The 23530-nt window shown below is 49.9% G+C and overlaps 1 protein-coding gene across 3 annotated transcripts in view; it reads left to right on the forward strand.

The window, feature by feature from the left end:
* Positions 1-1297: 1297 nt before the first annotated feature.
* Positions 1298-23530, forward strand: part of ACOX1 (acyl-CoA oxidase 1) — a 49010-nt gene continuing 26777 nt past the window's right edge. Inside the window, exons 1-3 of one of the 3 annotated variants that reach the window (XM_076052871.1) lie at positions 1298-1481; positions 8492-8651; positions 10130-10290. In XM_076052871.1, the coding sequence (XP_075908986.1) occupies positions 1307-1481; positions 8492-8651; positions 10130-10290 (496 nt within the window). In that variant the 5' untranslated portion in view covers positions 1298-1306. Of the gene's footprint in view, positions 1482-8491; positions 8652-10129; positions 10291-13266; positions 13428-18202; positions 18364-23530 lie in introns of all 3 variants that reach the window. The other 2 variants (XM_076052870.1, XM_032976050.2) reach the window with 2 other exon arrangements.

The raw sequence follows: 23530 nt of genomic DNA on the forward strand, positions 1-23530 counted from the left end.
TTATAGGGGAAACACATACTAATTAACGGATTACTAACATAGCATATAATCACTAACACACATTACAACTAATTACTAATCTACAACTCATTACTAATCATAACCATTGACTGATTACTAATCGATTATATCATTACAATACCCCCCCCTCCGCCTCTAATCACTGAACCTGATATGAGTTGAAATGATGACATCACCTGCTGCTCTATATAAAACCGGGAGCAAGCGAGGGATTTACCATTCTGGCGAATTGCCCGATGACGCTGGATGTATTGACCAGCGAAACGTCACAGTACTCAAACTGTAAATGTTGTGGATTCACTCTTCAACACACTGGTGGGCTAAAGTAGTGAATTATTTGTCTTTTGTCAACGTGACACTTTTTTTGCTGATTGGCCGTGTCGGGTGGTGGAGGGTTACGACACATTTATAAATAACGCGATCTAACCCAAAAACCTTTATTATGAATAATATTGGTCGCGAAAGCCTACGTGTTAAACTATTATACACTACACTATACACTGATATACACTACACTATACACTGATATACACTACACTATACACTACTATACACTTCAGTATACACTACTATACACTACACTATACACTACACTACTATACACTACACTGTACACTACTATACACTACACTACTATACACAACACTATACACTACTATACTCTACACTATACACTACTATACACTACACTACTATACACTACACTGCTATACACTATACTATACACTACACTACTATACACTACTATACACTATACTATACGCTACTATACACTACACTATACACTACTATATACACTACACTACTATGCACTACACTATACACTACACTACTATACACTACACTATTACACTACTATACACTACACTATACACTACACTACTATGCACTACACTACTTTACACGACTATACACTACACTACTATACACTACACTACCATACATTACACTACTATACACTACACTACTATACACTACACTATACACTACACTACTATACACTGCACTATACACTGCTATACACTATACACTACACTATACACTGCTATACACTATACACTACTACACTACTATAAACTACACTACTATACACTACACTACTATACACTACACTATACACTACTATACACTACACTACTATACATTACACTATACACTACTAGTGAAGGGGATTGACAGGTATGAGTTTGCATCACTAATAAAGTTATTCCATCTTCACTTTCCACCACCCCAACCAACCAAAACACGCACGACCGCTCAAATAAAGTTATACCGATTGCCGCGCATGCGCACTGGAACTTTCCAGCGAGTGTCAGTCCGCGAGCCGAGCGGAGTCGTCCAGAATTCCGCCATGAACCCCGACCTGCTCTCGGAGCGTCAAGGCGCCTCTTTCGACATCGAGAAGCTCACCGTCTTCATCGATGGCGGGGAGGAGCGGACCACCAAGAGACGGCAGATGGGTGAGCCGAGCCAACCTCCCCCCACACCCCGTAACCTGCACGCCGAGTCCCACCCCTTAAACGCCAGGAACATTCTCGTACCCCGACCCCTCTCAGGCCTAGTTGCTCTGCCGGGATTGTCACGCTTTCGCCGGTAGGCGCGAGTAGGCCGAGCAGCTCGGGCGCTGGTGGTCACCACCGGCGCTGTTACGTTTCAGAATATTGTAGTTATACTGGAGGAATCCGATGAGCTGTAAAGTTCTTCCCCTCCCCGCCACAGATGTCCGGTTTGTGGTCGCTGTGCGCGTGAGTTAGTAAGCGGTCACCTTGACTTTGAACTACTGATGGTCGTGCCGTGAACATTTTCAGGACCTCGTCACGGTAACGTGGAATGCGCACGACTGCTTCCGATGAATGGCCGCTGGCTGACCCAGGATACCGACGATGGAACTCGTGCGAGGGGAACCAAATGACGAAGTCTACCGGACATCTGTGATGAAAGAGCTTTGTAGCTCATCGGATTACCTCCGGTATCAATGCGTAGCCTGCGATTATGAATGTTTGGCATACAGATGGACAGTTTGCAGATGGTCACGGAGAGACGGCGCGCGTGTTGTTATACCGAGAGGCAAACGAACACAGTGGATTATATGACATAGTGTAGGGTTATGACATCGTGTTAAGCAAAGTAGCGAGTGGGGTTTGGGCAGAGCGCGCTTGAGCACGGCTGGAAGGGACTTTGGGGGGGACGATGGTCCAGTTTCATCAATGGAGTGGTGGCCAAGGATTGGAACTCGGTTGCCGAGGGGACGTGAGGTGAGGAGATGGAACGATGATTCAATCGCATCGAGTACAGGTGTCTATGCATGTACTGTACGTTGAACTTCTTTCGCTCCGTACGCAGCCAACCGTGCTAATCGGAGGTACTGGGGGTGGATACAACAAGTTTGTGTCTGCGTGAGTCTGTGGGTTTCTGTGTGAGTCTGTGGGTCTCTGTGTGAGTCTGGGTCTCTGTGTGAGTCTGTGGGTCTCTTTGTGAGGCTGTGGGTCTCTGTGCGAGTCTGTGGGTCTCTGTGTGAGTCTGTGGGTCTCTGTTAGTCTGTGGGTCTCTTTGTGAGTGTTCGTCTCCGCGTGAGTCTGTGGGTCTCTGTGTGAGTCTGTGGCTCTCTGTGTGAGTCTTTGGGTCTCTGTTAGTCTGTGGGTCTCTTTGTGAGTATGTGGGTCTCTGTGTGAGTCTGTGGGTCTCTGTGTGAGTATGTGGGTCTCTGTGTGAGTCTGTGGCTCTCTGTATGAGTCTATGGGTTTCTTTGTGAGTCTGTGGGTCTCTGTGTGAGTCTATGGGTCTCTGTGTGAGTCTGTGGGTCTCTGTGTAAGTCTGTGGGTCTCTGTGTGCGTCTATGTATGTGTTAAACTTCTTTTGCACCGTACGTGCTAATCGGAGGTGCGGGGAATGTGGACAACAAAACCAAACACAAGAAGCAATTCTAAAGAAATTAGTTTGGTCATTCTAGGCGATTTAAAGTGCACAGCCCCCAGTGTCTTCCTAATATCGGAAGGAAGAGCATTCCAGACGACCGCAGAAGCGCATCTATCTGAAAGCGCACGGTACATTTGACCGCTTTTGTTCGATGGCCAGCCAAAAGCTGCTGCGAGAATTAAAAAAAGCCGGCGCCTCGGTGGACTGCTGCATCGCTAGATGGTGTAAGACAGCGCTGTCTCGGAGAGGCGTTCAGCAGTGGATTGATCACGCCTCCTGATGAAGACGGGGTGTTTTTTTTTGTATTGATGCTCCCAGATGAATGCCCCGTTTGAGCAGTGATATATTTTTGAGAGGCACTCGTCCACGGAATGGGAATGGGAATATCGAATTCCCCCCCCCCCCCACTGCCACGGAGCCACTGAGGTTGAGTCGAGATGACGTGCTAATTTTTAGTAGGATGGTGTTGTATTTTGTGAAGGTCAGTTGGCCAAAACGTCGAGACCTTAATTTTCTCACCATTGAAAGCACACAACTCCTGTTAAAGTGATTAAATAACTCGATATTTTACGTGTAAATTCACCGGAGCAGTGACTCGATCATCTACTTCGCAAATGCAATTCTGTTGTCCCCTTTCTGTTTCTACTACTCATTCAACTTTTATTGTTGCCTTGCGAATATAACGTTGGTGGATTTGCCTGCGTTTGAACTCTGTTCCACTTTTGTGAACTTTGAGCACTTTGTTACTGATTTGCCCCCATCCCCGACGGCACTATCATGAATTGCCACGATGTGAGAATCTGGCCCATTTCCGTTCGTTTGCAGAGTGTTTTTTTGTTGCGTTTTTTTTCACGATTTTAATTTGATAAATTACTTAATTTGATCAATTTTGCATCGCAACATCGCCTCCCTACTAGCAGACTGATGCCCGCTTTGAGGCCGGTGTTGCGTACATCATGTACCGCATAGGGACAGCTGCCACGGGGTGTGCCCTTGGTTCGACTGCAACAGGGGAGCAGTGTGATGGTTGAGATGTAATGCAATGAGTTGGCAATTTATCCTTACGTTTTCACCTTCCATTCAAACGGAATCACCGGTGTATAATTTGCAATTACAGAGACTCCTCTGCTTACGAACGAGTTCGGTTCCAGAGGCCTGTTCCTAAATCGATTTGTTCGTGAGTCCAACTGGACGCCTGTCAAATCCAAATGTATTGTACGGCATGTACACTAAACACGGGGAATGGCTTTAAAAGTTGTATAATCTCCTGCAGATGTAGATGCCACTGGTTCTTCACGTTGTGTAGATGTAGATGCCACTGATTATTCGTGTTCTGTAGATGTAGATGCCACTGGTTCTTCACGTTCTGCAGATGTAGATGCCACTGGTTCTTCACGTTCTGCAGATGTAGATGCCACCACCGCCATCCATTGCGCTGTGGTTGAACTTACGACTCTCGGTCCGAACAGGCAACTGGACATGCGGGCACGGGTTCGTTGGGATGTCTGAAAGTTCGTAAGTCGAATGTTCGTAAGCAGAGGAGTCCCTGTATAGTAGATAATTCATTGTTAACGTGCACAATGAAAGAATCGTTTTAAATCCATGGCTGCCTGCCTCCCTTCGTCACGTGGCGAAACGCGCACTGTGCGTACGTGACAAATGCTCCTCTTGTGGAGGTGTGGCGGTGCCTGAGGTGGGGACCAATGTGTGATCCTTTGGTGGGAGGGGCAGGGGTGCCTTGTGTAACTGTAGCCTTGTGTGACAGCAGCAGGGCTGTGTCGTGTCTGCTTTTGTTGGCTGCTCTCTGCCCTTGACCCCCTTCCTTTGTGAGGTGCTTGCACCGATATGGCTGAACTCAATTTCAGTCCAAAGTCCGGGCCAGTATCTTACTTGGCAGATTATCACGATCGACTCTGGCTTCAGGATTGCGCGCGCACAGCGCACACACACGCACGCACACAGAAAAAGGCCAGCAAATGCCATTGGCAACGGTGAGGGTGCGAGGCAGGGTGAGGTTACACGGTGTCGTAACATTACTACTCTCCTAATAGATGTTTTTTTTTGGGTTAGATGGCATAAATAAAATGTGTCCTTAAACCCGCCGCCACCACACGACACAACCAATTAGCAGGGTTTGTCACGTAAACGAACCATGTCAGTTCGTTAGTAGTACAGCACACCGGTGTGTTGGAGAGTAAACCCACAACATTTACAATTCGAGTACGACGTTTCGCCAGTAATTACAACCAGCATCATCAGGCGGCAGACAGATTTTGTCGCGAACGCCTACGTGTTAAAAACTGGCTTATTCTCACCCTGGTTATCAGTGGAGTTCTACACACAGCACAGAGACCTTATTCTCCGATATTATTATTTAGACGCAGTTTTTTGTCTCTATTTAAAAGCAAAATTGGGGGGGGGGGGTGGGGAAGGGCTTGCGTCTTATAATCTGGCAGGTGTGTATCCAGATATGCATAACTCTGTTGACATGGGGCACAAGTTTACTTTCTGAAGTGTCTTGTAATCTGGAGAATTCGATACATGCAGAGCCCGTTGGTGAAATCCACTGCAGGATGAGGGCCTCTCCACGCTGTTACGGGTTCTATGCTCCCCACATTTTCACTCCCCACCTTTTCCAACACGCGCTGGTCAGCTTGGTGAAGTTACGGCCACATCACCCGCAAAAAAAACTGACAACTGGTGCGGGGAAAATGCTCGGCTGTGGTGAACGACGTTTTGTAGAGAGGTGCCATCATCCATCAATTCAGCAATTAATTCCGATACTCTTCCAACAATTTCATCAATTCCTCTTCAATTCAGCATCAGCTCAGCAATTACATTAAGACATTAATACCGATACCTTTCAGCTCGCGATGCGTGCATCGAACGGTGTCGCGTGCCTGCGAGTCGTCGTTTTTTTTTCCCCCCAATTCGTGTTCGTCGCACGCGATGGATGCACGTGACCAGCCGCCACGAGAGGGCCCCCGACATTCGCCAGTTAATTCTGAATCTCGAAAACTTTGACGAATCGCCGGCATTGCTTGGCATTGCACACAACTGGAGCGGTTGGGATGACATTCGGCATTGCTTGGCATTGCACACAACTGGAGCGGTTGGGATGACATTCGGCATTGCTTGGCATTGCACACAACTGGAGCGGTTGGGATGACATTCGTTTTGCAAGAAAGTGACTGACGTGTAACTCGCTTACGCTTGAATGCACGGCGTTTTGAGTCGCACGTCGAGTTTAAATGCACGTTAACTTTTAAGCACTTCCCAAACTTCTGTCGAGCGCCGGCGACCTTGTACCTTTTGCGTAACGTGCAAATGCCAACTCTGTGAGCGATAAAAGCACAGATTGCTTCGGCCTTATCGGCGTCGTGCACATGTTGATTCTCGGTCGTTGCACCCACGTGCCCTTTGCCCCTTGGGACCAGGCGGGTTGCAAAAACAACCTCCGGTCATCTCACAAGAGCTGACCTTGACCGAGAAGGAATAATAATCGATTGCCTGCTGGGGTTTTTTTTGTTTTTCAATGTTTTATGGAACCATCCGATCGATTTTTGTCCTGGCTTTTTACATACCAAGTCCCTATGTATGTTTGTATGTCAGGGGTCTCAAACGATATTTTGAGGCCCCCTACTTGACATCAATTATTTATTTATTTTTAATTATTATATTTTTTGCCATAGCTCAGGCTCGTGACAGCTTCCGGTGTTTGTTGACAAGTTGGCCAACGCGAATTAGCAACGTTAGTCACTTGGTTGAAACGTGATTCCGGAGTGACACCAAGTGGAAGGAAAATATATCCTGTCACCCAGTGCAAGGTACAGAGGACTTAGGAAGTGGGCGGACTCAACAAGAGTAATCAGTGACCTAGTAAAGACAACAGAGTGTTGCAATAGGAAAGGGAAAAGAATTACATGGATAGCAAATAGCATGAGATGGGTGGCAAGAACAAACGCCAAATGGTGGTTAGAACCTGAATATTATAAAGAAGAAGTTATAGATTATTATTACAAGAGAAACAAAGACAAGGAAAAAGGACAGATATGTGCAATCGCAAAAGAAAACGAATTTACCAAGAACAATTTAATCAGAAAGAGCAAGAAATTTAAAGATATAAAACATGAGACAATGCACTTGATGTTAAGAATTAAGAGTAACATGGACACCAGAGTTAGCTCAATGGCATCCAGAGAGATTCAGTAGAGCAGAAGGATATGTAGGATGTAAACAAAAAGAAGAAAATCTAGATCACTTTATTCATGAATGTGAAAGGTATAAACACCTGAGAGAGAACACGATTGATGAATTTAATAATGATAAGAAAAGCGAAGTGCTCAAAAAAAGCTACGAACAATGAGAAAGTTTTCAAATACCTCTCAGAATATGTAGAAAGGGCATACTAAATAAGATCCCAAATACTCAGGTATTGGTATAAAAACATGTAAATATATCACCCCCACCTTTCCTGAGCTTTTCAGGATGTTCAAGCGGACCATGTGCCTTTTTGGGAGCACATATCTGTGTGAAAAGCTCTTCTGCAGCATGAACTTCAATAAGTCAAAGTACAGGTCCAAACTTACTGATGATGAGCATCTTCAAGCCATACTGAGGGTCTCAATTGCTTCCTCCCTCAAGCCAAATGTGGCTCAGCTGTGTAGGAAGAGGAAGCGCTGCCAGGTCTCTGGCAGCTAAGGAGTAGGTAAGAGAAGCATACGTTCCGAAGAACCGTTCATGTTCTGAACCGTTGTTAATAAAGATTGAGCAGATTGGATCAGTTGTACTTTTTTTTTTTAATACTTGATGCGGCCCAGCCTCACCCAGACTCTACCTCCAGCGGCCCCCAGGTAAGTTGAGTTTGAGACCCCTGATGTATGTGGAACTTCTTCTGGACCGTACGTTGTTAACTGCGCTTAATCGGAGGTGCGGGAGGCCCCTAATTGCAACGCAACTTTTGTTTTGTTTATATTGGTTCACCTTTACACGAGATATTGTGAACTCCCTGTTATGAACACAGAGAGACCCACAAAGACGGATGGACAGGGCTAATGCATTAACTCTCCTCGGCCTTTGTCGGGGAGCTGTTAATCGCCGGTTGAATCGTAAAAGGTGAAGGGGCAGCCCCTGCAATTGCTCGCTCCTCGCGTCCCTGCTGACGGAAGGGCCCGCGACAGAGCAAGCTCTGAAATGCCTCTCTACGTGGAATTTTAACCGACCTTGCTTTGTTGTTGCTGCTGCCCAGATGTCTTGGGAGAAGGTGGGAGTGCCCACATGTTTCACCCACCGCATGCACACTGCCCAGCTGTGGTATACCCACTATTGCTGCTTTGGGAGTGGCCTGCGGGCGAGATTTGCCCTATTGTTTTGAGCTGCTGCCGCCGGGAGATCCCGTTGCCGTTGCACCGGTAGCAACGTCCTCGCCGTTGGCGCCGTAAGCAAAGCGTGCCACCCGCGGATATATATCGGCGGGCAGTCGCCGTCTTGCGCTTTGCGAGTAACTTTTTTTTTGCCGGCGGCTCTTTTCGCCGGGGCGCGGGAAACGTTGCAGAGGGCCTGGCGGTGAACGACCCCGAGATGCGTCACGACGACCTGAACTTCCTGTCACGGAGCGAGCGCTACGACGTGGCGGTGCGGAAGAGCGCCCTCATGGTGCGCCGGATGCAGCAGAACGGCATCACCGACCCCGAGGAGATCTACTGGTACAAGAGGTAACCGCCGCCATTCACCGCGCCGCCAGCTCGCACGCATCCGCCGAGCCTTCGCCTGACCTCCAACCTGACTTCCAACCTGACCTCCACCGCACCATTCTCACCGAGCAGCCGTCGGGGGTAACTGCGAGTGACCGCGAGCAAGCGTACCCCGTCGTGCTTTCCACGCTGCTTCCACACTGCACGCCGTCTCACCTGGTTAACGCTCCCACCGCGCTCCTACATTGCTACCCCCCTCCCCATTTCTCCACTGCGCCTTTCCTTACTCTAGCCGTGCGTATGTACGTTGGACTTCTTTCGCACCGTACGTAGCTAATCGGAGGTGCGGGGGAAGGACAACAAACCAAATACAAAAAAAAAGCAGTTCTAAAGAAGCGAGTGTTCAATCTCGGTGAATTGAAAGTCCTTGGCTGCAGTGGCTTCCCAATATCGGAAGGAAGAGCATTCCAGACGGCCAGAGAAGCGCATCGGAAAGCGCGCGACACAGTTGACCGTCTCTGTTCGCCCGGCGAGCCAAAAGCTGCTGTTGAGAATGCGAAGGTGGACTGCTGCATCGCTAGATGGTGCAAGGCGGCGCTGGATCAGAGAGGCCTTCATCCAGCAGTGGATTGGCCAGAAGCGGCATGTGAAAGCGCCCGATGCGGTGACCCATCTTGGTAGCTGCCCCGTGCCGCTGCCGCGACGCTCCTCCACGTTCCTCCTCGCTCCGTCGCACCTGGTTCCGCATCGCTCCCACCGCACACTCCCACCGTTCTCCTCCACCCCGTGTCTCACTTCACCCCATCGCGGCGCACTCCCCACCCGCGTTCCCCACTGCACTTGGCGTAGGCCAAGTGCCAGGTTCTCCAAGATAATCCGCGAGTGGAGACCCCTCCCATCAGCAGTGGCCAGAGCAAGCAATAATTGTTTTGCTCACAAATGCAAAAGTTGCTTCTCACAGTTTGGGCAGGCGCTAGCCACAACGCGACACAGGCGCATCACACAAAAAAATACAAAGGGAACTTGCTGTGAAGTTGGCGCTCCCCTCGCGATAATATTCACCCAAAGACAAAGGTTCCCCGTATAGGCTTAAACTGTTGGGGGCAAGTGCTGTTAGCGAGTGGCACCTATGAAGGCCAGCACGGCACGCAAGGGGGTTTGGGGTGGCCAGCACCACGCCCAACCGCCTTTATCTCCCCAGTGGCGATGGTTACACACCGCACCAGGTTATAATTTGAGGCTGAGTCGACCTAGGGGAAGGCCCATGACCGACTGAGACAATCGTTACTGGTGTTCGCCGTGAGCGGGAATCGAACTCGGGGGTCACCATGTTCGTAGCGCAACGCGCTGACGGCTGCACCGCTGCTTCTGCACGCACGCACGCACACAGGCACGCACGCATGCACGCACGCATGCACACAGACACGCACGCACACACACGTGGCAGTGTGGAGCCTCACGGACGAGCGGGTGGCGGCCGGGCGATACGCTGTGTGCAGGGCAGCCCTGGGCAACAGGGGAGACCCTCTCGGGGTGCACTTCCTCATGTTCCAGCCCGTCCTCGACACGAACACCTCGCCCGCCCAGCGGAAGCGATGGCTGCCTCCCGCGCTCAACTACAAAATCCTGGGCACCTATGCGCAGACCGAGCTGGGACATGGTACCGTAACTGGCGTGGGGCGGGCAGGCGGGCCTTTGCTCGATAACGCGCACGCACGCACGCACGCACATGCTTCAAATTACACTGGCAGAACGAACGATCGGCCAACGCGGCTAGGCTTTGGAGTGCTCCATGGGTGTCTCTGAGCTCTGAAGTGCTCCATGGAGCCTCTTAAGCTGTCGAACACCACTTCCTAACCTGATGGCTGCGTACACCTGGGGCTATGGCTCGTCATCTCGGAGGAGCTCGCAAGACTGTTCACCTCGAGGCGACGATCACTCATCAGTGGAGTTCCGCGTGTGTGCCCTAACAATCCTAAAGCTGCATAGTTATCTTGAGTAACTAATTTGGCAAAGCTGTGTCCGGACGTCGAGACAAAGCCACGCGCTCTACCGAGTTTTCGCTCATTTTAAAAATATGAATTTTATACGAACAAACTAAATTGTAACTTTTCTAGCTCGTCGGGAAATGCCTTCAGCATTTCCCGCATTTCCGCATCCATCCGAGCGTCTCCAAGGTGCCGCTGGGCGCGGAAACGACGCGCCGATTACGCCGTTGACCGTTCCACCTGCAGCGCGAGCTGTCAAGTTTACGTCGGCCGCGTGAGAGTCCGGTTCCGCGATCTCTCTCGCTTGACGATCGCCGTCCACGCTCACGTCCCCCCCCTCCCCCCCCCGCCGCTCGACATCGCTGCGAACTTCCACGCTCGCTCTCTCTCTGCTCCAGCGGTCGAGGATTTTCATCTGATCCCCCGGGTGAACCTTTCGCGCGGTGCGCGGGTCGCCCGTTCTCCTCTTGTCTGTCCCCCATGGTCTGGAAACGGTTTCCCCCCCCCCCCCCGTCTACCTGACTGCCTGCCTCCGTCAGTAAAATAAACGTGCCCACCGTTTTTCTGTACGGAGCGGCAGGTTTCGTCAGCTGGCGGCCCTGCAGCAGATAAACTCGACGACAGGAGACTCTCGATTATCCGCGCACCTGAGATTTTGACGTAAATTAACGACTCGTGAATTTTCCCTTCAGGCCCAAATTATTCATCTTAAAACAGTTGTGCGTACGAAACATTTCTTGGAAAAAATGTTTCGTACAAGTTACGCAGTTTAAACCAAGCAAATATGTGCTCCGGCGAATACAAAATCCACTTGGTCGCCCCTACAGTAACAGTAGTTGCATATCTTTGCAACAGTTTGATTGACGTTGATTGGTGCGGCTCTGCTATCCACTTAGTGGGCCGAGCCTTCTGCAGCGCAGGAGCAGGAAAGTGTTACCCCTGAGCACGCGCATCGATTGGTCTATTCTTTTCTACAAATTTTCGTTTTGTTCATTAACAAACTCAATTTTCTTAACTTAAACATCATTTGTACCCCCTGTATTAGTGTTTTTTTTGGCATAGAAATCTGCCAAAAAAAATGTTATTTTTGGATTAGCCAAGATTTTAAATAAAACATTTTATTTTAATTTTTTCCGGGTAATGCCCACTGAGCTATGTAGCTCCTTTTCAGAAGCGACCTGGCTATCACGAACGATAGCTCAACGAAGTGGGGCTTATCACGCAACGATAAGCCCCACTTCGTTGTATAGCAGGCGAATACTCTTAAACGCGTGGGAAATACCGGAGTACCCGGAGAAAAATCCACGCGACCGCGGGGAGAGAGAACGAGAGAGAGAGAGAGAGATAAGCAAACTCCGAATATGCAGCGGGCGTCGGGGTCGGGATCGGGATCGAACCCACGACCTCCTGCATACCAGGCGAGGTGGTCGACATCTCCTAGCAACTGGCGCCCAGGTGCTTTCACACGCCGCGCGACCGCTCGCCTGACGACCAGGGCTCGCGCGCCGCTTGGCGTTTGCGCCCAGCGCTGGGGTGTTCTCGCCTTGTCCGCTCTGCCTTCCCTATCCCCGCCCCCAGCTTTCTAATCGCCGTGAATCCAGCATCCGTTGTTTTTTTTTAGCCCGCTTTCATAATAACAACAACAACAACAATATTTTGATTTAAAGCTTTGTAAGCCATCTGGCTACCATGAGAGATTCGTTCATGAGGCTATCCACATATACAAGCACAGAGACAATTTCAACCGAGAAGATGGATTCTGGCTTAGCAATCATTGGAAAGATTTGATTAACCATTTCAGGTCTTAATTGATTGTTCACGCTTACAGTGGCTTTCAGACAGCATACATTAATTTTTCGTCTCCCCCCTCCTCTTTTCAGAACATAGATGGACTAGTCCTGCAAACCGACACACCTGATGACAACCGTTTGTGTTATGGTCGAAACGTCGTGAGAATTTTTATTGTTTTATATATATGTTTTATTGTTTCCCTTCAACGTGACTTTACCGAAAGAGCTAAGAATATGAACAACAATATTGATAATTACTTATTGATCCAGACTACATTTTTTTACCAGGAGGGTCCTTCTACGGTGGGGGTTTTTATTTTTTACATTCGGATGTTTTCCGGCCACATCTCGGATTGCTCATCATACCATCGTGGGAGGAAACCGGAACGCGCTCAGGAGAGGGTAACGCTCTATCCCCATACAGACGGAAACAATCACACTTACTCTTTGGTTCTATTCGGTAAAGTCACGTAAAAAAAACAACAAAAAACAAAAAAATAAAATAAAAATAAATCTAGAATCATCACACTTGCTGTTCCACCTTCTCCTAGCGAGCTCAGAGCATGGCGCCTTGGGGAAGGAGCTTCACAACAATTCTGCTTCACAACAGTTTCACAACATGCGCACTACGATTCACCAGCCCTCCCCGCCTCCAACCGTGCCGAAATCGGGAGGCCACGTGCATAAGCCACCGTCGCCCGGATCTCATTCAAACGATCGTGGCGGGTCCCCTGACGTGGCCCACCGCCGCTGTCACCATCGCGAGTAGCGCCAGGGTCTCTGCCGCCGCCGCCGCCGCCGCCGCCGCCGCCAACGCCAGCGCCACCATCGTGCCGTGCGGTGCCGCTGTGTCCGTAGAGGGTGCTTGCGCGGCAAGGTGGATGTCTTTGGGCTGCACTTCATCATGTTCCTGCCCACGCTGAGAAGCCAGGGCACGGCCGAGCAGCAGCTTGAGTGGATCCCCAGCGCCCTCCAGTGCAAAGTGCGGGGCACCTACGCTCAGACCGAGTTGGGACACGGTACCTGCGACGCACAGCGCGCGACCTGCGACCCCTGCCTCCGCGCGCAAGGGGGGCCGCTGGACATCTGTATAAATAAATAAGTGAATCGTCGCTTCATAAAAAAAATATGATGATTCTGATTCCGTGATTGAAGGAAGACGCAACCCAAAAATATGAATCGCACGGTTCGATCGTTTTAAACGCACCACGTTCGTCGGCAAACACTGCCTGAAATGAATTAATATATAACAGAAGACGTTTTGGCAGTGGTCCTTCTCTCATTGAGCAGTGTGCTGTGAAAGAAGAGCCACCGGCAGAAACGTCTCGTGATCGAGCTATAAAACGAAAACGATTTTTTTTATTTTACCAGGTGAGGCGGCCCGCCCACTGAGCTACGTAGCTCTCTTTCAGAATCGACCTGACTATTACAAAATGATGGCTCGATAGAGTGGCTTCTCAGGTGAAATTGATAGCAGCCAAATGCACAAAACGCGTGACGTCGATTCTGAATGCGGAGGGAAAAACCGGAGGGCCCGGGGAACAATCCACGCGACCACGAGGAGACAGACGCGCAAACTCCCAATTTACCGGCGTCAGGGTCGGGAACAAACTCACGACTTCCTGCATACCAGGAGAGGTCGTTAACATCTCTCTACCGTGGGTGCACTCCTGGGCTGTGTACACCCCCCCCCCCCCCCCGAACCTGCTCCCCTGGGCAGCCCGACACAAAGTTTGAAGCTTTAATAAGAGGATAAAGGGGTTTAAAAGTCACGGTCTTGTGTATTCAAATGAGCGACTGCCTTGCCGTACGTTCAAATCCGAATGGGGAGAGAACTCTACCCTCTAGAGGCGGTGCAGATTAGGAGCCGGGGCTGGGAAACGGCTGTTTTGAGCCGACGAGATTTGGCGTTTTGCCGGCGGGGGGGGGGGGGGGCGGGGAAATGTAATTCCTCATCTCCGGTGGCCCGGTGAGATACGAACCGAGAGGTGAATCGGCGATCCTCTTCCTCGTAGTAGCGGGCGTGAGCGGCCGCGGTGCAATCGGTTGATGCACTAGGAAAGCGGACGGTTGTTTCTGGGGGAGGGGTGGTGGGGGGGGGGGTTTTTGGGTAGCGTCTTCCGAGTATTTATCAATCATCTGCGACAAATCGAACGTTGCGCTGATTTGCCGCTCAACGATTCCGGGTCCCGATTCACGAATCGATTCTCCAACGTCCGGCCCGTGACTTGTTTTTGGCCTCCGTTGAAGCCGGCGGCTTCGTAATAAATCTTGTCTCCCGCTCATCCGCGCCCGCTGGCGTTAACGCTAACGTTATCGCGCAAACGCGCGCGTGCGATTCCCGTAAAATCGTAACCATGCACAAGATTTTCTGTTCGTATCGCGGCTCCGGTGTGCCAGCGTCGTCACGGCACCCGTCGATATGAATGCGTCGTGAAAACCCGCCACCACACCGACACAGCCAATTGGCAAGGTTTTGTCACGCAACCGGAACGTGCCAATTCGTTACTAATTCAGCACACCGGTTGCGTGTTGGAGAGTAAACCCAGAACATTTGCCATTCGAGTACCGTGACGTTCCGCCGGTAATTGCAACCAGCCTCATCAGGCGACAGCCAGAGTTGTGTTGGGTTTACTCTCCAACACACAACCAGTTAGTGCTGAACAAGAAACGAATCTTGATTTAAAGCTTTCGTGACTGCAGTAATTCATATTCTTAGTTCTTTCGGTAAAGTCACGTTGAAGGGAAACAACAAAATAATAAAATATATATAAAACAATGAAAATTCTCACGACGTTTCGACCATGACACAAACGGTCGTGAGAATTTTTATTGTGTTATATATATTTTATTATTTTGTTGTTTCCCTTCAACGTGACTTTACCGAAAGAACTAAGTATATAGAAACGAATTGGCACGGTTTTTTGTTTGCGTGACAAACCTTACCGATTGGTTGTGTCGGGCGGTGGCGGCTTTAACGACACATTTATATTCACGCTAACCCAAAAAACTTCTCATGGATAACATTGGTCGTGAAAGCTCCCGTGTTAAACTGGAAAAACCACGTTGTAACATCACCCCGCCCCCCCTACCCCCTCTACTGACAGACTGATGCCAACTTGCAGGCCGGGGGTTTGCGTCACTCTTGTTTCCGCACAGGGGCAGCTGCCCAGAGAGGGTCACCCACACTCTTTGGTTCTATTCGGTAAAGTCACGTAGGTAAAAAATATATATATATAAAACAACAAAAATCACGACGTTTCGGTCACAACACAAGCGGCCTTCATCAGGTGAAGGGACCAGCCTGTCTCGAAGACTGCGCTGGAGTGAAACGGAGCCAAGCTCAGACTACGACCTTTAAGGGTCACCCTTGGCAAAATAAAAATAGGAAGGAGACTACAGCTGGGTATCGGAATGATTGTGGGGAGATGTGATGTAGCATTCTTTGTGACATATGGGCATCTATGCCACCTCGGTGCATGCGACAATCCTTATTCCTCTGTTATCATCATTATTTTTACTCCCGAGTGTTTTTGTGGTTCAAGAAAACGCGGCGCAACGGGTTTAACCGAGCTGGCCTTTATTGCCCTTCGCGTCGAAAACAAAAAATTAACGAAATCTCCGTGATTCTAGATTTGAAGCTTTCGTGACTGCAAGGATTCATACCCTTTGTAGTTTTCGGTGAAGTCACGTAGCTAATAAATAAATAAATCGGTTAAATCTCAACGTTTACGGGCGCAACACAAGCGTCCTTCTTCAGGCGGGGACAACGCAGCGAAAGCACGGACGCTTAAGCGCGTCTCGGAGATGGTTGTGACGAGGGATTATCTCCGTGGTTTGAAACGTCCCATGTAACGCAACGCTCGGGGCGCTAACCACTGCACGGCATTGTGGGACGAATACCCGTGGTGCCGTGCCAGCTCAACGGAAGGTCTGGACGCCCGGCGCCGCTCGCCGCGTGGACCTGGGGTTGCTTCCTCGTCGGCGATCGTCAGTGTGATGTAGCCCACTTCAAGGCCCACGCGGTGGCACGTGACCCCCGGACGCGTGTCCTAGTGCTGCTGAACTTCTTTCGCACCGCACGTATAGCCAACCGTGCTGATCGGAGGTGCGGGGGAAGGACAACAAGCTAACACACGCAAAAAAGCAGTTCTTAAACACATGGGTTTGCATTGTAGACGATTTAAAAGTGTGTAGTTCCGGTGGCTTCCTGATACCGGAAAGGGAGAGTCCACCAGACGGCCGCGCGCAATGCGGTGACCGTCTGAAGGTGCTGCATGCGTGGGGGTGCTTGAGATGGGGTGGGGGGGGAGTGGGGGGCAGGGCTGGGGAGGCGGGGGAGTTGGGGCCAGGGGGAATCTCTATCCTACTTGCTGGCTGCTGCTTCACACGCTTGACTATTGAATGTTTTCGACTAATGACGGCAATGAGAATGATGATGCTGATTGTGTTGACGACGATAACGCTTGAAAGTTTCACATCTATTGTGTCCTCTTAACTGTTCACGCAAGCAAGTGGCACTGATCCCTCTGCTTGCCCCGAACCCACAGAGAGGAAATTCCACATTCCCATGACAAGGGGCAAAAGATCTCTTCCGCACGACGGGTGCTTTCGCAATGTCGCTTTGGCCAGGTGTACGTTGTTGAACGTGTCGCCAACGACAAGCCTGTCAATCGTAGATATTTGCGGTCCCATTTTTAATTCTGTTTGGCGCCTCCACGGACCGTAAACGAGACTCCGTGACTCATCTCGAACGCCGCTACATGTGCGGGAGACACGGCTGGCATTGTGTGGGTGTGTTTGTGGCTTCAGGCACTTGCTGTGATTTGGTCTAATGTGGCCGCATCCCTTCTCTCTCCGCACCACCCGATCACCGCTCTCTCGCCACGTTCACCTGATGAGGCCATCCACTCCGCTTCCGCCCTTGTGCTTGCTTGGCTGAACACTCACTGGCATGGCTGCCTACCTGACTCACCCTGCCTGCCTGATTTATACTCACTGCCTGCCTTATCCTAACTGCCTACCTGCCTGCCTGACTCACCCTGCCTGCCTGATTTATACTAACTGCCTGATTTATACTAACTGCCTGATTTATACTAACTGCCTGATTTATACTCACTGCCTGCCTTATCCTAACTGCCTGCCTGCCTGCCTGACTCACCCTGCCTGCCTGATTTATACTAACTGCCTGATTTATACTAACTGCCTGATTTATACTAACTGCCTGCTTGCCTTATCCTAACTGCCTACCTGCCTGCCTAACCTATCCTAACTTCCTGACTGACTAACCTGCCTACCTCAATTCCTACCTGTGAACTTCCTTACCCCCCCCCCCCTCTTGCCTGTTACCTGACCTGTCCCGCTCCCCCCCTCCTTAACTCTGCTACCTGTAACCTTAAACGTCAAATGGCCTGCTCTCACACGCCTGTAAGCTCGGTTACCTTCCCAACCTGTCCACTTTACCTCCCCTCCTGCTTCCCACCTGACCTGCCATGCTCCTCGCCTTATCCGCCCTGTCGCCTTACCCGTTACACCTGTCGGCTTCCCGGCTCGCCAACCTGCCACCTCGTCCGCTCTTGTGCCCGTCACCTCACCTGCCCCTCCTACCTCTCTGGGCCGTCCTCTTAACCTGTTGCTCGACCTGCCGTCAAACGCCCTGTCGCCAAACCGCGCTCTCGCCTCTCTCGCCATCATCCATGCCCTCCACTCGCTTCCCCCTGCCCTCCTCTACGCGCCACCCCCTGCCCCGCACCCCTGTCGCTCCGCCCCTCGCTTGCAATTCCTCCCGCCCCAGAGCTTGCCACCGGAACAGGGCGGAGCCCCTGGACCTGCACCTGGGCATGTTCCTGCCTACTTTGCTGCACCAGGCAACGCCTGAGCAGCAGGAGCAGTTCTTCATGCCAGCCTGGCAGCTGAAAATCATCGGCACCTACGCCCAGACCGAGATTGGGCACGGTAACCTGCTGCCCCGCCGGCGAGCCGCTCCGTCCGCAGATGCCTCCCCCACCCCACCACCACCACCACCACCACCCCCCCCCACTCCTCATCGTCAGCCAAACCCAGCCCTCTCCTGGGTCTGTGCACCAGCACTGCTACAGTTGGAAATGGGGAGGAATGCCAAGACTGGTAGAGAAGGGAGTTTAAACTGCCCAGTGGGATGCGAGCCGAGCCCTTACCGCTCACCTTAACCAACACTAGCCAACCGTACTTTATGCCTACCCTTACCTCTAACTTAATCACATTGGCCAACCAGACACTAGTCCTACCCTTACCGCTCACCTTAACCACACGAGCCAGCCGTACTTTATGCCTACCCTTACGTCTAACTTAATCACACTGGCCAACCAGATACTAGTCCTGCCCTTACCGCTCACCTTAACCAACACTAGCCAACCGTACTTTAAGCCTACCCTTACGTCTAACTTAATCAAACTGGCCAACCAGACACTAGTCCTACCCTTACCGCTAACCATAACCACACTAGCCCACCGGACGGTAGGCCTATCTCATAGGACAAATCAGATTGGCCAACCAGACAATAGCGCCACCTTTGTCCGTATCTCTAACATTGTCCCTACCTATGGTGCTTTGCCGCTTGCAGCAGCCCAAGTGGAAACGCCTCTTCCCGCTAGTGCCACTGTGGCTAGGAGATGTTAACCACCTCGCCTGGTATGGAGAAGGTCGTGGGTTCGATCCCGACCCTGACGTCTGCCGTATATTTGGAGTTTGCGTGTCTCTCTCTTCCCGTGGCCACGAGAATCGGCGTCACGCGTTTTAGAGTTATTTGGCCGTTGATATGAATTTCCACGCGATGGTGATGATTGGTTGAGCTATCATTTGTGGCCAGGCCGCTTCTCAAAAAAGAGTAACGTATAGCTCGTTGGGCCTTCATCCGGAAAGAAAAATGTGTTTACCTAGGTTATATTGCCGCCAGGGGTTTTTAAGGACTACGTTTTTACCGTGACTCTTGCCCGGGCCCGGCGATCGTCTCACCTCGGAGGCTACCGAGCAGGGGTTGACCCCGATCGGTACTTGCATGGCTGACCGCCATCGAGGCTTTGCCAGGCACTGTGTGGGCGTGGGCATAGCGGGTGGCAGCATTGCCGTGCCCTCGAAAGGCAGTGATGGGTTGTATTCCGTCTCCTCCGGTTGCCTCCCACGGCAAAAATCTCTTGAATGGAATTGGCCAAACATCACAAAGCAGCAGGCTCCTAAAGATAAGTGAGAATCAGAATCAGAAATATTTATCCTGGAGGAATTCGATGAGCTATGAAGCTCTCTTTGACGGTACGGTCCAGTCTTGAGACATCGAAGCTTTCCTGCGTATAAGACATCATTTGTCAATATTGTGTACAACAATAAAAGGCAAAATCCTTAATCGAACACTCTTTCCATGCAGTTGTAGTGCCAATCAACAGCTTTTTATCTCCGTTAGTCTATGACCATCTTTGGCTGAAGGCTACTTCATATATGGTCATGGTTGAAATGGCCCCATGCCAATAAAGAATGTCTCGTCAACTCGAAGCTCTTGCAAAGCGTCACGAGTATACGGCGCGCTGTCCAGCAACAAAGTCGGTCAAATCTGCGAGCCTGGAGAAGGGCCGTTGCCTAAAACGCCGGGTCATCTTATACGTCCGCTGTAATCGGGTAGTTCGTGGAGGTTGTGACATTTATCGAGACTTGTACTTCTGCTGCACCGGCGGCTCGGTCCCTAAAATGTACACAGGGTGCCAGCGATGGCCTCATCCTTTGGCTGTGGAATTCCGATCGGACAGCTCCTTGAACGACAATACGTAAACTTGCCAGCGTTCTTTTCTTTATTGTACAGCGGTCCCTCGGTTTACAACGCCATCGATTACCAATGTTACGGTGGACGATGCGCTTGCCCATTGTTAATGTTAACGCTGCATTTTCGATGTACGGATGCGTGCTTGCGACAGCACACGGACCCGCAAATTTCGGCCAATCGGAGCGCTCCCATAAGTGGACTCGGTAACAGACCTCGGCCAATCGGCGACCCCTGCCCCCTTTCATGAGCGTTTTGATAGCAGCCGTGGCCTAGCTTTTCAATGGTTGATGGTGCTTTGTTCATGGAAACGGCTCTCTTGAATACTTAGTGGAGGTTTTTTTTTTTACTTTAAAATTTAATAATATCAATGACAATTTAGTTAAACAATTAAGTTCATTTCCTGCCACCCCAACTTCTCAATCAACTCCTTAAGCCATCTATCTTCTTAGCTAAAGTAAAAACCTTTACTCTGTGCACCTTTTCATGCTCTGTTTATTCATTATTTATCCATGGTTCTATTAGCGTTACATGTTTTAACGTGCCCTCATCACGTTTATTTATTTACGAAAAAAAAGTTGCTTGTTAAAATATTGACAGGCTATGTTATTAGGGTGAAAAAAAACTTCGATCGTCTAGGAATAAAAAATTAAGCCTTCAGCGTGCACTTCCTCTGTTCAATTATCGATCATCTCAATGAACGATGGTTTTTCGTTGAACCAATTCATATATCGTTAACCGACGGGCCCACTGTACACACCTCATACCTCTAAACCCCCTCCCCCGATGTTCCCTGCTGTGGCATACCATGTCAACCCATACGGTTTACCCGTATTCTTTTACAGGGAAATTGAGGATTCAGGTCCGTACGGTGGCGTACAGCCGTTTCAATACGGGCAACAAACATAATTGTCCCCTTGGTTCTTTCGGTAAAGTCACGTAGAAGGGAAACAATAAAATGATTTAAAAAAATATAAAAAACAATAAAATTCTCACGACGTTTCGACTGCAACACAAGCAATCGTCTTCAGGTGTGAAAACCCACAGCAAGAATATTTGAGTGTTTTCTTGCTGAAAATTTGAGTGTTTCCTTGCTGTGGGTTTCACACCTGACGATGATTGCTTGTGTTGCAGTCGAAACGTCGTGAGAATTTTTTTTTTATATTTTTTATTATTGTATTGTTTCCCTTCTCTGTGATTTTACCGAAAGAACCAAGAATATGAATCCCTGCAGTCACGAAAGCTTTAAATAAAAAAAAAATAATAATAATTGTCTATTTGTTTGTGTTTCTCCCTTGTGATGGGACTTTGTAGGATGGACGTTGAGATTTATAAGGGACACGGGGGTGACCAATAAGGTTTGAATTGGTCTGTAATAAGGTAGGGCAATCTTGATTTGAAGCTTTCGTGACTGCAGGAATCCATACTCTTTGGTTCTTTCGGTAAAGTCACGTAGATAATTGTTTTTTTACCCTTTTATCTGGAAACAAAACTGACGCCTTTTTTTACGAGAAGTCATGTTTGCATTGACCACAATATCTGCGGTCGGAACGCAAACAAAAAACAACAACTCTGATCATGTATGTGGCACTGTCCTTGAAATTGATTGGTCCACACCCGCGACAGCTTTCCTTAGAGGCTTCGTCTCACACGTTGGTGTTGGACCAGAAGACGCCAAAAGGCCCACAACTCAAAGACAATGCCACCATCAGAGTATGAGAGCTCGGGGTAAAAAAAAAAAACAATTCTCATATTTTGCTACTGCCAAAGGAGGTTCCAGTGGGGTAAAGTCACGTAGTTAGAAATAAAATAAAAGAAATCACATCTCTAGCCCCGCCCATGTACCCTACCTATATAGTAGATGTAGCCTCGTGCCACGGCAGCTCTCTCGCCTTATTCAGCAGTTGTTCCTTGCTGTGGTTGTCCCACCTGATGACGATTGCTTGTGTTGCGATTTGTTTAATTTTATTTCATTTCTAACTCCGTGACTTTACCGAAAGAACCAAGGAGTAAGGAGGTAGGGCACTGATCAGGTGTTGGCAGAAATGTAGTGGTGAGTGTAGTGGTGAGTCTACTAGTGGTGAGCGTCCTACTGGTTATTGTGTATTTGTGTTTGTGTTTTTCCCTTGTGATGGGACTTTGTAGGATGGACGTCGAGATTTATAAGGGGCACGTGGGTGACCGAAACGGTCTGAATTGTTCTGGAATAAGCTAGGGGCCACTGACAAGGGGTTGACAGGTTTGCCGTGGTGCTGTCGGTGCGCGCACAAACCCATCGAGGATTTGTTGTGTTTCGGAGAATCTCTGGCTACTCAAAATAACGGCGAGGTTTTCGTAGCCAGCGGCCGACGTGGAAGGGGGGAAAGGGTCCGCATTCGGGGCGAAGGTCCAAGGCAAGTTTTATAGCCCCAAGTGTCACCGAGCGTCGATGTTGCGAATTCGGTGGTGGGGAAAAAGGTCTCCAGCCCACGGGTGAGGTAGTAATCGGAATCGTCAGAATCTCGATTCGGACCGCCAGGAGGAGAAATCCGACGAGCAATGAAGCTCTTTTTTTTTCTCTTCCTCCCATCCACGGATGTTCCAGTTATGGGCGCGGGGTCAGCAAATTATTACAGCGGCAAATAAGAAGGAACACAAAAAAACCGATAGGAATGCAAAATAGAAAAAAATGTAAGCAGGGTCACTAAATCTAATAGCGCGATTTATTTATTTATTTCTAAAACCAAATATTTTTTCATTTCGGTGCGATTGATCACACCTGGGCAAGGCAGCAAAAACAGCACCAAGACAACGCCACACATCAGAAGTATCAGCCCCGCGATAAGGTGGCCACGTGACCGTTGAATCGCAGCCGAGATGCTACGCCATCCTCAGGCGATGGCGTAGCATCTCGGCTGCGATTGTTCCGGGCGCCACGCTTCCGTTGCGTGCCGTTGGGGCGTCGGCGTGCCCCGCAGGACCACGAGTTTCAACCGCCCAGTTCAAACGAGCCGTTTGGTTATGATTGTTTAACGACGGATGACGAGGAACAAAGGATCGCCCGCCACCTTCGAGGCTACGCTGGCTGAATAATTTGCGGAGTAAATTTGGGGATAACGTGGACCGCGACGCCGCCGGCACACTGATGGCCTCCTCTTTTGCGAACGGCGTCACGGGATCTCCGGCGTCCAGGGTGAAGCGCACGGAGTATACATATCTATTTTTTTTTTATTGTTTAATATACCGCGGCGACAACCGGGTCGGCCGCTGGGATTGAACCGTGAACCTCCGGAACAAGCGGCGGACGCCGCGAGGTCATGTCGCCGGCAACGTCGCCACTCGCGCGGTTGTTGTTGT

Source organism: Petromyzon marinus, chromosome 58, assembly GCF_048934315.1.
Source record: "Petromyzon marinus isolate PM22_M1 ecotype Great Lakes invasive population chromosome 58, UKy_Petmar_22M1.pri1.0, whole genome shotgun sequence".
Classification (NCBI taxonomy): Eukaryota; Metazoa; Chordata; class Hyperoartia; order Petromyzontiformes; family Petromyzontidae; genus Petromyzon; species Petromyzon marinus.